This window comes from Mixophyes fleayi, chromosome 2 (genome assembly GCF_038048845.1).
Source record: "Mixophyes fleayi isolate aMixFle1 chromosome 2, aMixFle1.hap1, whole genome shotgun sequence".
Classification (NCBI taxonomy): domain Eukaryota; kingdom Metazoa; phylum Chordata; class Amphibia; order Anura; family Limnodynastidae; genus Mixophyes; species Mixophyes fleayi.
The window spans coordinates 155,385,707-155,400,807 of NC_134403.1; the positions used below are offsets into that span (position 1 = coordinate 155,385,707).

The following is a 15,101-nucleotide window of genomic DNA, read 5'->3' on the forward strand; positions in this document are numbered from 1 at the left end:
AAGAAACGTTTCTAGTTGAGTATAAGTACGGTTCTGTCTATACGGCACTTGACGTATGCAGGCTGACAAAACACACTGCAGGATACACACAATACATATGTATACAAAGTCCTATCAGAGTATACAGATAAAAAATATATTAAATACATTAACATGTGTCGATAAAAAATCATAAAGATAAAACATTGAAAAAAAAAAAAATTCTTCATGTTTTTAAACATGAAATATATTTATCAGGATGTTATTAATGCCTACTGCACATTAAATATATTTTTACAGTTGCTTTTACTGGCACATGTTTTGGCATGCATACGCGACTGTCATCACTATCAATCGGCACTTAGTCCTACTCTGTAGATGATACAAGTGATACAGCTAAAAATCACGTACCTCAGAGATGCCCAGAGCTTGAATCAGACGAATGTGCCTGCACTCGACCTTGGCACGCACTTACTGTACATTGCCTACATGCACACTCCCTTTCCCCCTTTCTTTAAAATAGACGCTTCACAGCTTTAGGCTATGTGGTTATATAAACAAATGGTGATGATGATGATGTGGTTCAGATTGTGCAAGTGCGCTCAGTTTCCATGGTGGTGCAAAGGTGTACAGAGCAAGATGACCACATTTGCAGACAAGTGGCAATATGAACAGGCAGAGTGGAGGAGTTGTATAGAAACATAGAATTTGATGGCAGATAAGAACCACTTAGCCCAAGTAGTCTGCCCATCTTTTAACCTATGGAAACCTCAAACCCTATTTGATCCTTAGATCTTTGTAAGGATATCCTTATGTCTATCCCAAACATGTTTAAAGTGCTCTACTCTATTAGCCTCTACCACCTCTGATGGGAGGCTATTCCACTTATCCACTACTGTTTATGTGTAGCAGTTTTTCCTCACATTTCCTCTGAACCTACTTCCCTACAGTTTCAGTCCATGACCTGGTGTTCTAGTACTTCTGTTCCTTTGAAAAATGTTTCCCTCCTGTACCTTGTTGAAACCCTTGATATATTTGAAAGTTTCTATCATGCCCCCCCCTTTCCCTTCTCTGCTTCAATCTCTACATATTAAGATCTTTTAGTCTTTCCAGGTAAATTTTGTGATGTAGGCCATGCACCATTTTAGTTGCCCTTCTTTGTAGTCTCTAATGTATTTATATCCTTCTGGTGATATGGCTTCCAGAACTGAACACAATATTGTAGATGAGGCCGTACCAGTGACCTATAAATTGGCAATATTACTTCTTTCTTTCTGCTACTGATTTCTCTCCCTATGTAACCAAGCATCTGACTTGCCTTTCTCATTGCTTTGTTACATTGGAGAGAAGACTTTTCTAATGAATTTTGAAAGAGGTAAATGTCAGGGCCATGTGGAGGAATGCACAGCCATTTTCATTCCAATAATGTATTTGAATTTTGCTTCAGCTCAGAGTTGATGGAGATCGAATCTCAGTCTAAACTTTTAATGTGACTCGTTTTGCAGCTCCATGTTAAGCATTTCCAGGCACACCCCGAGCTATGTGCTAAAAAGCTTCAAACACACAAAATTGCCACCTGTAAGAAAGACGACAGCTCCATGTCCCTACACTGCCTACAAGCCATAAGGTAAAAAAATAAAAGACTGAAAAGTTTATATGATTAAAAAGGATGGTTATAAATGGATCGGGGGTCGGACTTTGGTGTAACATTTATCTTTTGGACAGTGCGACTCTCTGCACTTCTAGCTAGCTTTAAGAGCTAATCACTTCGCCGCACCTCTAGTTTGCGTTAACAGCTCACTCAGCGTTATACAAATACCTCAACAATATTTAATACACAGTTTTAAACTGGCATCCACAATTTTTGGGGCTAAGTAATGACAGTGAAACACTACAGTGCAGGATTAAATGCTATAGTGTGACTAGCACAGCCTGGCATTGACTAATGCTGGTTGTCGCTTTTGTAGGGGGACCCACATCCATCTACCTGCTTTGGTTCTTATTAGCCCATGTTATAGCACTGGTGCTGGTTACTTATTTTGAGGGACACACTTTATTAATTATTGCATTATTATACTGTATTTTAATACAACAGTCATCATCCTAAAGTTGATGATGATTACTGTTTTATATTTTACTGCAAGATATGGTTAGAGGGTTGATGTGGCTGCATAGTTACAGTGTGTTTTCCATTCACTTGCAGTCTATTGGAAAGTCAACGCATCAAAAAAAATTGCCAGAGACTTCTGGTGGGCGGTACATCGTGAATGTCCACATCTTACTGCAACTCCTAGAGTATTGTGTGAGGGGCTTTAAATATGGAGTGTCTAAAATCACAGGCTCACATGTCACAAAGAGTCTCTGTAGCAAGTGCCTATGGACCTGAATCAACAGTCATTACAACTAGGGATGTTCACCGACCCCGTGTTTTGGTTTTGGATCTGTATTAACTTTGTGCTTTGGATTTGGATTTGTCAAAACCGCCCTCAGGTGTTTTGGTTTTGGTTTTGGATCTGTAATTTTTATTAAATTCCTAAAAACTGCTAAAATCACATAATTTGGCTCTTTTTAATTCCTGCATTATTATTATTAACCTCAGTAATATTAATTTTCAGTCAGTTCCAGTCAGTTTTTGTCAACTGATAAGAACACTGCCACCCCTCCTGTTTCTGTATGAGCAATGCAACAGAGCAATGTCACTGGAGACTGGAGAGTGACAAGAACATTGCCACCCCTTCTGTTTCTGTCTGAGCAATGGCACTGAGCAATGTCACTGGAGAATTGAGAGTGACAAGAACACTGCTACCCCTGTTTCTGTGTGAGCAATGGCGCTGGATCTGCTGGGGGAGGGAGGTACTTATGGAATCCAAAATCCGCAATATCTGATGACGCAACAATGATGTTTTGCCTCGATTCAGATTCGAGGAAGCGGGAAAGTATTGAGTTTCCTCGGGTCGGTACTCAGATGTTCGGGGACGGTTAGGGTTTTGGAAAACCGCGCCTGAGCATCTCTAATTACAACCAATTAAAGCAATAGTATTCAATTCATGTCTGCACACAAATGTCACTTACAAATACCAACTACTTGAGAGGTGGAATGGGGGAAGGAAGTGACAGGCTAACGTAGGCCATGTACAGTAAGGACGTTCCGACACGGATGCAGTCAATTCAAGTCCTGTGTTTCTTGTAAGCTTTGATCACCTACATCATTTGCACACACTGCAGGGCAAGTGTAAATGCTGACTGATGACTGACACAACATAGTCTTTGAATTAAATGTACACATATGTGTGTTGGTGGCTATAGCAGAACAACTGTATGGAACTAAGCTAGACTGTAACAATGCATTGTATGTACAGTAGACATGGAAAGCATCTTTATTTGTGTAATTAATATTGAAAAGTAAATATAAAATAAAATAAATATTTCTAGAAATGATTATACTGTTAAGATATTTCAATGCGTTCAGATATAAAATTTTATTTTGCTTACACATGTCCGTATACTGCAGTCTGTTCTGTGTATCTACATACGGGGAATACTGTTTAGACAGAGCGCACTTACACCCAGATTTAAATTGAAACATTTTTGAAATAAGCTTGATTTTGAATATACTCTTAACTTTTTAATATGCAACTTATGTGTAAGTTGCATTTGGACTTGATTCAGGCCTTATATGTGCATAAAAGAGTTGCTATCAGCTGGACATAACAAGGACATAGCCCCTGAGATGGCCGCATAGCAAGGACAGGTTTATTATACTAAATATTTTAATTTCAACATATCTAGAAGGATAACAATTTACATTTAAATACAAACCTTAAATTTTATAATTTCCCTATGATGTTAAATGTATTGTACATTACCTGTAAATTACCATTAAAAAAGCAGTATTCTGGTTTAAAATTCGCTAACACGGTAATTTTAAAAGCATTAAATCAGGGACATTTTAAAGAATTAGTAAATGTCACTTTGTTTTGTTTGGTAAATGATTGGCACATTGGCTGCAGTATATTAAAACTGGAAGGATATGCAATTTGTTCCTTGAAATGTGACATTTGTCCTTTAACATTGGTAGATAAGATCCCAGTATTAATCAAAGTTTTAGGCAGGCTGATGTTTTATACAGACTTCTCTGCAGGGCATAAAAGCAAGTGCAAATGAGAAAAAATATTGAACAGCAATGGGGTGTCACCTACTAGAATTGATTTAAAAGTCAAAAACTAGTAATTGCAATCAGCTGTCTTGCTGTGTTTTTAGGCATAATGATTCACTTCTTGTCCTATACTTTTTTGTAATAAAATTTACTTTTTGTCTGATTCTCAGAATCTTAGGCGCTTCACGTTTTTCACAGTTTGTTACTTCTATTATGCAAAACAATTATTAAAAGTACACTTTATTAAAGTATGTAAATCAGATAGATGTGTTTTTATACTATTCGCTGATGTTAGAAATTGTTTGTTATTCCACACAACTTTGTTACCAATGGGTATTTGGCGCGCACTCACCTTGCTCCAGGCAATCTCTTCCTCCAGGTTAGTGGGCATTCCCTCCTCAGAGGATCTCTTTGTTACTTCCGTGTCTATTGTGGCTAACCATTCAGTCAAGCTGCCCATCTCTTTCCTTAGTTTCCTTGAGAATTTTAGGCATTTTTCCAGCAACTGCTTTCCCTCGGTCACCTGATTATGAATAAAAATAATAAAAACAATATAAATATCATCAGAAATGTATAAACCAATACTTAGATATAACTCAATACAAACATAAATTGTGGCAAACATATGAAACTAGTTGATTAACATGAACAATAGCAGTGGCAAACGCAGGATTTTTAAGGGGTTTCCCCCCCAACAGAGGGAGAGCGAGCTGCCGCGCATGCGCAGCAGCTCTATTTCGGCGATTCTAAATTGGACAGCAGCCGCGGCGCTGTCAAAGAAGCGCCCGCAGCAGTGCTGTATTGTAACTTCCGCGGACGCGTCTGTGACAGCGCCGCGGCTGCTGTACAGTGCCGTTCATTTGTGGAGGGGAGGGGTTTCTGGAGAACCAGAACCCCCCCTGCGTGCGCCCCTGAATAGGTAAAACTAGTTTTGCCAACACTTCAATAGACAGATCCAGCAACTCTATGTAAGTATGGCTCATTGCAGGTATCAATGCCATTTCTTAGTACTAAAAGCAGGGCCGGTGCTAGGGTCCTTGGCGCCCTAGGCACACTTTCAAAATCCGCGCCCCCACCCCCACGTCTTTCCTTACCTTTACTTGCCTTCATAAAGCTGCTCCTCTCTGCTCCGTCTCCTCCCCTCCACTCACTGACACTGTCGGGCCGTGATGATGATGTCACGCCCAACAGTCAGTGATAGGAGGGGAGGAGACAGACTAAGCGCCCCATCAGCTGTTGGAGGGGAGGACGGCGGTGGTGATCAATAGCCCCTTCCCCCTCTCCGTGGATTTATCTGAAGCTGTGAGGCAGCCGTTGAAGGTATGGTTAGCAGTCGCCGCACAGTTTTAAAGTAATTTTAATTCTGTGGCGCCCTCCAGAGCCCGGCGCCCTAGGCAACTGCCTAACCTTGCCTAATGGTAGCGCCGGGCCTGACTAAAAGACTCAAAATGGATTTGAAGATGCATTTAAAGATGACATGTCATTTTTTAGATAAAGGCTGTATTACGTAGTGCCTGTAAAGAAGAAAATTCCCAACTGCTCCCTTACAAAAATATCTCTGCCTACCAGTAGTTGAAGTAAAAATTTAGAAGTAGTGGTACGGAAAATGTACAGGGTATGTAAGTGAATGGAATATGATAGTTTATCAGAGAAATGGGAGAAGTGGCGGTATGGCATAATACCACCATATACACCCAGACTTCAACTGCTACCGCTCGCAATATGCAAATTCCGAACATCAGCTGCCGAGAAGGATTCATGCTCACTTCCTCCTGCAGCTCATGTGACATCGGACCTGTAATGTAGAAGAAAGTAGCCTGGGAATGAGCAGGAATCCTTCATTTTAATATGGCATGCAGATATATTTTAAGTCCTTCTCCATGGATGTCTGGTGTTCTTTAAGTATTTATTTCAATCCATTTAATAATTTATTTCAAGATTGCACCATCACACAATTAGTGGCAATAGATTTTATTGGTGGTACATTAAACTGATGTTCTTGATTGTGTGAAAATGTTAAGTATTGTAATTGAGACTGTAATTATGTTTTTGCTATTACTTGTGTTAGTATGGTAACTATTTTACACAAGGTTGAGAAATTCAGCCTTACAGTATATTGTGCAATTAGTGCGTTAAGCATTTTGGAAGTTTTGGGGTAAATGACAAATGACTAAAAATTGCACTAATTAAAACAAAATGCAAACTGTGTGTATATTTTATCTAGCAAAGTTAAAAGCAGAGGAGGTAATTGAAAATAATGGGTTATTATAATCTTTACGTTAACATTGCACATTGTATATCCATGACAAATGCTGTTTTCTTAAATTTCTCCAAAGGGACTGCAATTATATTGAATGCAATTATAAAGTTTAAGTTTTAAGTTCAAAACGTGCAACATTTATTTATTTATACAATTAGACTGTATTCTGCGATTGCATTTTGCTAAGATAAACATTGCACTTTAATTTTCAGAAAACCAAAATAGATTTAGCAACTGAACAAGCAGTCTCTGCACAGAAGAATTGAAAGGCTGCCCTCTACAGCACAGATATTGTTTAACACCAATAACGTGCCTACAATTCTTGCATTTGTAGTTTATTTGTAATAATTATTCTGCAAAACTAGTTAACAGCAATGTAAGAATGAGGGCTGTCCCTATTTTTTTGCACTGTTTGTTTTTATGCAGTATATGCACATACAGAATATATGAAGCTAACACAAAAGTAAGAACTCAAAGTCCTTAATCCATGTATTGATCCTTACACTTAGAGTCAATGAACGCCACAAATAGATCGCCATTAAAAACTTTTTTGTTTGAACTATTCTGTGAAATGATTGCCATAAGGTAAATCTGTGATATGTTGTTTTATTAATAAATATTATTAATATTATTGCACGGTGCTCCACCGTGCCATACAGTAGAGGAAACATTACAAACATTAAACAGGGACAAACAAGGTAGACAAAATAAACACAGACATGAAAACAAAGGGTATGAAGGACCCTGCTCATTAGGGAGCTTACATTCTAAGTGGAAGTGGGCACAGCTGAAACAAGAGGAGCAAATGTGGTTCAGAATGCAGATTGGGACAGTTGTGAGGGTGCATTAGTGTGAGTAATGTTATCGGTGATAAAGTCACCTCTAAAAAAGAGATGGGCTTTCAAAGAGTATCTAAAGATTTGAAGGCTGTGGGAAAGTATGATTGAGCGTAGTAGGGAATTCCATAAGTGGGGAGCAGCACGGGATAAGTCTTGTAGGTGGGAGTGAGAGGGTGGTTATCAGAGACGAGACAAGGTGCAGATATATGTTATGTTGTTTCAATATCATATATTCTTAGTTTGTAGAAACAAAGTTATATTTTCACAGTAAGTACCATAATTTCGAGTTTTAATAGTGTAACTTGGCATTAATGCAAGACAGTCAAGAAGTCCAAAAAATAAAAGCAATACCTGCTTCCATATTTGTTTAAGCCGCCTTAAGGGGAAATTTCACCCCATTTATTTATTTTTATTTTTGTCTGTCCCACATGCTAAATACCAGAACAGTGCGGATCGATATACCAAAATGTAGAATGTCAAAATACTAGTTTACTATGCTGTACTGAACTAACAGAGGGCTCCAGAAAGCCTTGTGGAACAGTGGCAACATGAAAGAGTTCCACCCCTTTTCGATTTATTTTTAGTGCCATTCTTGAAAAGTTTTAACTTTGGTGGGTTGTATTCAGGAACTGTGACGGATCCCCAATATATAGCTAGAGGACATAGTTACACGAAATCAAAACACGTGGGCAGATGAGAATCTCCTTTAAGGCAGTGTGCACATAGGTTACTTTCAGTGGTGTGCCTATCATGAGACAAAATGGGTCTTCTCAGACAGTAGATTTGGGGGGCAGAACATTTTAGGTGAGTGTTGTTTTTATACTTTTGCCCCTCTTCATTCCCAACAAATGTGGCTATCATCCATTTCTATGAACGCTGGTGCTGGTATCACTTTTGGGAGTGTTCATGTCTTTTTTCATTTATTTGTTTAAACCTTTTTCTTAACACTTCAAAAGACGGCACTGGTGATCATTATTAATAAGTTCTGGTGCAGAGGGTTATGCTAATATAGAGCACTGTCAATCTGCAGTTAATAAAGTTTGTGCAGTATAGTTTTCAGACACTGACAATCCAGACATGACAATACTGTATTGGAAACAACATCATCAAAAATAGTCTTCAATTACATTATATGTAAAATAATATCTTAAATTCACCTCTCCCATTTAATAGCAATTCAACACATCTATAAATATTCAGATAGAAACTTGGTGTCTGCTTGCCAAGTAGGCTAACTGCTGTCACATTTGACTGATTGCTGGTAGATTACTAAACACTGATATTCAAATGTTCAGGAGCAAACAGTTTAACCCCAGGAGTGTTCTCTAATCAGCAAAAGTATTCAGCACAGTGTAATAATTGGTAATGTAAAAACATCTCTCTTACTAACCTAAATATATATATATATATATTGTCCAGAAGTTCGACAGTAAGGTACAACAAAATTAAATAAAAACTCACAGAATTGAATATTTTAAAATTAGTTCACTTATGCAAATATTGACCCTGCTTCAAAACAGTTTGGAATACAATGAGTCTGATCTGTCTCCTCTAAAAAAGAAACATGGATATAATTATGAAAATTGGACATTTTCACAATATACCCTACTCTATGCTACAGGAAAATTGTAGATATAGAAATTAATTAGTTAACTCCCTTCCCTTCTTTTTCATGCTTGTGTGGGCGTCCAGTCCCACCTAGAGAATTGCTGTGCTTCAGGCAATGATATGTATAGGTTTCTGGTTCCAATGCAATCCATCCTCCTCGGTCCTGACTCAATACTAAGAGCACTGAGCACCTCAGTGAGTTCTACTCCTATTTATTATATGCCAAAATTAAACAAGATGTCTTACTTCAAATGGCATTAAATAAAAAGGTTGAAGCAATTTGGCAGCTTAATTAAGAACGATTCCCTAGCCATATTTTTAAATTAGCCTATGGTCTCCAACCTAGAAGGTTTCTCAAATTATAGTACAATACTCCTGTATCAGGGCACATAGCATGAAAAAGACCTTTGTTGGTTTCAGATAAAAATGACTTAACACTAATACTAAATTCACAGGGAGTCCTGCAAACGGCAATGAAACAGATTAAAATAATGTATGCTGTGACATTTCCGAATCTTATGTGCAATAGACTGGGGATAGTGTAGGTAGAAGTGGTAATGGACAAGCACCCTGCTGGCAAGCCTGAAGCAATATTTTAATCAGACGTGCATTTCAGAATTTTAACAATCCTGCATTACTCCTGCCAGGCTCTATCCATTCTTGATAAAGTATAACATGTTTAGTTTTGGATCTATGTGTACAAGAGTGACTTATGACCTTAGCAAAAATATTTTTATTTGTACTGCTTCAGCGATTGACAATTATAACAGACATATATTTAATGCTTCAAATGGATATTCTGTCATGTAAATATCTTCTTCTCTAGTGGGGATTTCTATTTTTACATACATACATATATACAGTGTAAACAAAACCTATGACATTAGATCCTTGTGCGATACCTGTTTGAAAACCCATAAAGAACACAGTTTGTGTACAAACAAAATGTCAGTTTTAAACAATAAATATGAAAATACTTCCATTGCTCCCACCTTGTCAAATTGCAATAAGTCCCAGCATATAGCAGCATAGACAGCCACCTGCACATTTAATCAAATCTATTAGACAGGATGCTGAATGCCACAGGTTCTATATATAAGCTTTTATATATATATAAAAAGGCACTTGTAAGAGAAGCTTTAAGTGAGGATCACAAGGAAGACGCCCTGGATGGAAAATAACCCACATACTTTACTTGTTCTCAAAGGGTTTGCAAAATCCACTATTGAAGACTGAGATGTAACATGAAAGTCTTGTGGTCTGATAAGACTAAAGTGGAATATTTTGTCCTGAGCACTAAGAGGTTTGTATGCCACAAATGCAAAAAAATTGAACACCAGTCAGGTAGCACCATCCCAACCATCAAATATTGTACTCATAGTACCATGGTATAAAGATGCTTTTCAACGGCAGGAATTGTAAATCTTGTCAGGATCAATGGCAAAATAATTGGTGCATATTACAGAGAAATCCTGAACAAAAACAGAGTAAGAAGCTGAAACTGGGAAGGGAGTTTGTCTTTCAGAAGGACAGTGTTCCAAAGCAAACTGGAAGAACACAACTGGAGTGGCTTTAAATTAAGAAAACAGATGTCCTTATGTGGCCCAGCCCTAACCTTATGGCAAGACCTTAAACGTTCTGTTCATCACTTCTCCACTAACCTGAGGAATGTGCAACTATCCCTCCCTTGCAGTATTCAACATTAATAATGACTTCTGCAAAAATACTATTGGCTGTAAGAGACAGGGCTGCAATCAGGGTGGCACAGGTAGTACAGCGGTATGGGGAGGAACTGAAAATGGGGGAGGGGGGTACATGGAGTCAATTGACAGGTATAGGATAATTTAAGAATGGTGGTAGTGTACATTTGTACTGGGCCCCTCAAATTTCTAGTGGCAGCCCTGGTAAGAGCTGCCAGTGGTATTGACTAAATGTTAAATTATGCTATATCAACTTTTAATCTATATTATTTATGATTTACTATTATTTTTATTTTTGGGGGAGCCTGTGAAATATAAAATGTGACTCAGCAGCTCAAAAAGTCTCTTTTCTAATAAATATAATAATTGAGATCATGAGAACCTTAGGTGTGAAAAAAGGGTTTTCCGGGCTGAATACTTTTTCAAGGCACTTCCCATACAAGTAAATTGTAACCAATATAATTTTCATATGAATTGAAAGGTTGGTTTCATTCCCACTCTCCAAACAATACCAGCCTACCAGATAACAAGATATGTAAATGACCTTGAAATATTTCAAGCTTAGAGAAAAATTTCAATACATTTCTGTAATATTCTACAGTAATCACATTAAATTGCATGCAAGCTTAATCATTTACTAAGTAATTATCTAAAATATTAATATTTTAGATATATTAATATAAAGAATAAGTATATAATTTTCTGTGTTGGACAATAAAATAGAATACTACAAAATACATTAATTGTACTTTTAGCTGTTCTTGAGTAGAATAAATATGAATAATTTCTTACACATTCACTGTATATCTATGAGGCAGCAAACTTAAAAGATAATCATAACAAGATGTCATTGCTATTTTGCTAAATAGATTCATATTTAAAGTTTTTAGTATGTTTACCCTGGTTTCAAAGTCATTGCTATAAGTATTTAGAAACTATTTTAACACAAAGTGCATTAATATTTGGGCATACTTTAATACTTCTCTTCGTTATTTTTCAAATTATGTTGTATAAATACATTTCATTAATTTTTTGTTAAATATGAAATGTTTTTGAATATCTATTCTATCTTCATCATACTTATTTTTTTTTTGAAAATACTTGCGCGTGTTCTTGACAATACCTTTGAGTGCTACAATTTTGTAATGATTTCAGTGGGTCGATAGTCTTCAGTCTTCTGACTATTAAAATCAACAATGTTTACTTATTTTAATTTCCTTATTGTTCAATAACCCTATTACAAAGTAAAATCAATCTGTTTTTATTAAAGCAGCATGTAGTATATTTTAATCATGCGTAATATGTATACTCTAAATGTCTGTCATTGTACAGCTGGTCACACATATTAAGATCCCAAGTTTCGGGAACATCATCAAATGTCCAGGTCTCCGGTTTGATGGAAGTACTGCAGTAGACGATGGCAGTCACTGCCTACCGGATCTGTAGAAGGAACCATTGAAATCCAAGTGTATTTCAGTCATTCTTGCTCGATAGAGCCCTACACATAACGCTTCCAGGCCAGTTAAGCCTAAATTGAACAAATTGGCTGACAAAATTACCATACCTGTGATTAGCGTCACACAGGATCAGGTTTATATCTTAGGTGGCCTAAGACAAACCATTGTTTCTGTTCCTATCCAGACAACGAGTAGTGATGTTATGAGCAAAAACTAGAATAATATGAAATGAGTAGAGTTTCTGTAGTTAAAAATAAAATCGGTGTACTCATCATAAATGAACAAATTTGCCTGTACCATGATTAAATGGTGGATGACACCATTACTCTGCAGGTGGGCTCAGCCAAGCACATAACACACTAATTATAAATCCAGAGCCAGGGGAAAATGCAGGATTTGCAGAGGGGGGTTTTCACACCACGCCGCCAGTGGGCGTGACCAGCATGCATGGGGGCATGGCTATTATTTTAGACAGTGCTTGGCTGCCCTCCAACTCTTCCTATTCCCATAAAATACATGGGCAATGCTGCGTGCAATATTGTTAGGTGCACGCAGCTCTGCCTTTTCAAGCAGATCTGTGTGAAGCGGGAGCAGGGTCCAGCCACCTCCGTTATACAGTGTCCAAGGCTTGGAGGGGGTTTCCAGGCACTAGGAACCCCCACTCGGTTTGCCTATGAGAGCTACAATTAAAAGAAAAGGAAAAACCTACTGAATACAAGTGTGTTTAGTTTAGAGATAAGCGGGCTCGGATTCCGCTAATCCGAGCCCACCCGAACAGTGCAGATCCGAACGGGATCCGAGCACTGTTCGGATATTTTCGGCGGGCAAAAAAATGAAAACGAGGCTCTGTCGTCCAAGTCTCGCGTCGAATCTCGCGAAGGGTGGGAGGGAGGATCCAGAACAATTCCATCTTGTACCTCTTTTTTTGGCATTATGTGCTCAAGCTACCTCGGTGCAACCTTTTGGCCTAAAAACAATATTGTGAGGTGTTCAGAATAGACTGGAAATTAGTGGAAATGATTGTTATTGAATGTTATTGAGGTTAATATTAGCGTAGGAGTGAAAAAAAAAACCCACAAAACTGGTTTTTAGCACTTTTTATGCTTTTTTCAAAATAAATCCGAATCCAAAACCTTAAATCCGAACCAAAACCTTTCGTCAGGTGTTTTGCAAAACAAATCCGAACCCAAAACCTCAAGCAAATCCGAATCCAAAACACGAGACACCAAAAGTGGCCGGTGCACATCCCTAGTTTAGTTATATATTCACTACAACACAAATATATAGTACCTTTGCTCCCAACTCGTTGTATTGCAATTTTAAAGCAGTGAGCCTTTCATCCAGATCTTTAGGGTTCTCGGTTTGCTGTTTCTGCACTATTTGACGTCCAGTCTTTATCACAGTTTCTACTTCAGATTTAACTTCGCTTAAAATTTTGTAGAGTTTCTGTGGAAAGACGCCCAGAGATTATTTAAGAAATTTCCAAATTGTTACAGTACCATTTCTTCTAAAACATTCTTTGCTTATGAGTATAAGGAAAAACATTACAATCCTTATTACAACACTGCCAGAAATATTTATTGGACAGATATTTTTTTATAGAAAGTGCTCAGGTAATGAACTTGCTGATTCACGTCATTCCAATAACTTTACATCCTTTTTCTACCTCAACTCAGACAATAGAATATATATTTTATGAAGGCTTGTAAAATATATAATATCAGGTCAGATATTCAGCTTGAAAATGTCATAGGCCTTTAACACAATCCAGGCTTTTTCAATAGTACTTATTCTTGGCGCATATTTTATGCATAACTTCTGTGCAAATTATGGACACTGGTAATTTAATATCATAGAACAAACCTAAATATGCTGCATGTGAATACATTAACATAGTTTTATGCAACTATTATACATCAATTTATTAGGTGTAACAGAAGTTATAGTTTATGCAAATATTGCAGATTTTATGACAATTGTCAGTAAGAGTGCATAAAAAGCACCAAATTTAACACAATGTAGAATGCTAAGTGTAAAACATGGAAGCAGCAATATATTTGTAATCAGCTTGTGTTAGAGCCTAAAAAAGATTAAATTACGAGTGGTAAACATCAACAATTAATAACATTTTTTAATTAAAATGCAATTGTTCTCCCTCTGCAAATTTACATGTCTAACACTTGGTCTATAGAGTGTGAGTGATAAAGTGAAACAGCATTTAAAACTCATCTTTCTCCTAAGTGCTCTGAATAATATACCCCTGGCTATGCTTACTGGACCCTTTAATGACCTCACAAACATAAGAATTAAATACACATTTGTTCTTTGCTGCTTCATTAAGCACAATAATTGAGAAAAACACTAGTTAGAATAAAAAAAACTCATGCTAAAATAACATACTTAATACTGACATTAAAGGATTAAAGGCAGCAGTGTATTTGTACAGCTGACAGAAGGGTGCATTATATGCCACTATCTGAACCATTATATAATAGATTAGCGTAATAAACATGTTTTTATGTTGATTTAGACCTGCCATCACTTCATACAACTACATAAGTGCCTACAAAAATGTAATAAAAGTTGTCTTGTTAATGTGATATTTAAACAAAAAGAAATGTTTTCAATTAAGTACCCTTTTTTTAAAAAAAATCCAGTATTTTTATTGGAATTTTTCAAGATATAAACATACCAAACAACAAAAAGAAAAGAAAAAACAATCGCATACATATCATAATTAAATGACGGAATCTACAAGATTTCAGTGAGGCAAATTAAGTACCCTTTTACAGATCATCCATTATGCAACCTAGGCTCATGCCCAGGGACAAGAATACCCTAACCCAGCGGTTCCCAAAGTGTGCGCCGCGGCTCCCAGGGGTGCCGCAGCGCTGTCACTGGGGTGCCGCCGGCCAGCCCTAGAAAAAAGAAAGCAAACAGAGACTTACCAATCCGCGCGGCGCTAGGACCCTGCAGCCTCCTCACTCCCACAGCAGCTGTCACTGAATATCGACGTCAGTGACAGCTGCGCGAGAGAGGAGGCTGCAGGGTCCTAGCGCCACGTGGATTGGTAAGTTTCTGTTTGCTTTCTTTTTTCTAGGG

The 15,101-nt window shown here is 37.4% G+C and overlaps 1 protein-coding gene across 9 annotated transcripts in view; it reads right to left on the reverse strand.

The window, feature by feature from the left end:
- The window catches only part of DMD (dystrophin), a 1,967,742-nt gene that overhangs the window by 1,045,960 nt on the left and 906,681 nt on the right, over positions 1-15,101 (reverse strand). For all 9 annotated transcript variants that reach the window (XM_075200299.1, XM_075200300.1, XM_075200296.1 and 6 more), the window contains 2 exons: positions 13,290-13,445; positions 4,488-4,658 (listed from right to left, as the gene is read on the reverse strand). In XM_075200299.1, the coding sequence (XP_075056400.1) occupies positions 4,488-4,658; positions 13,290-13,445 (327 nt within the window). The remainder of the gene's footprint in view (positions 1-4,487; positions 4,659-13,289; positions 13,446-15,101) is intronic.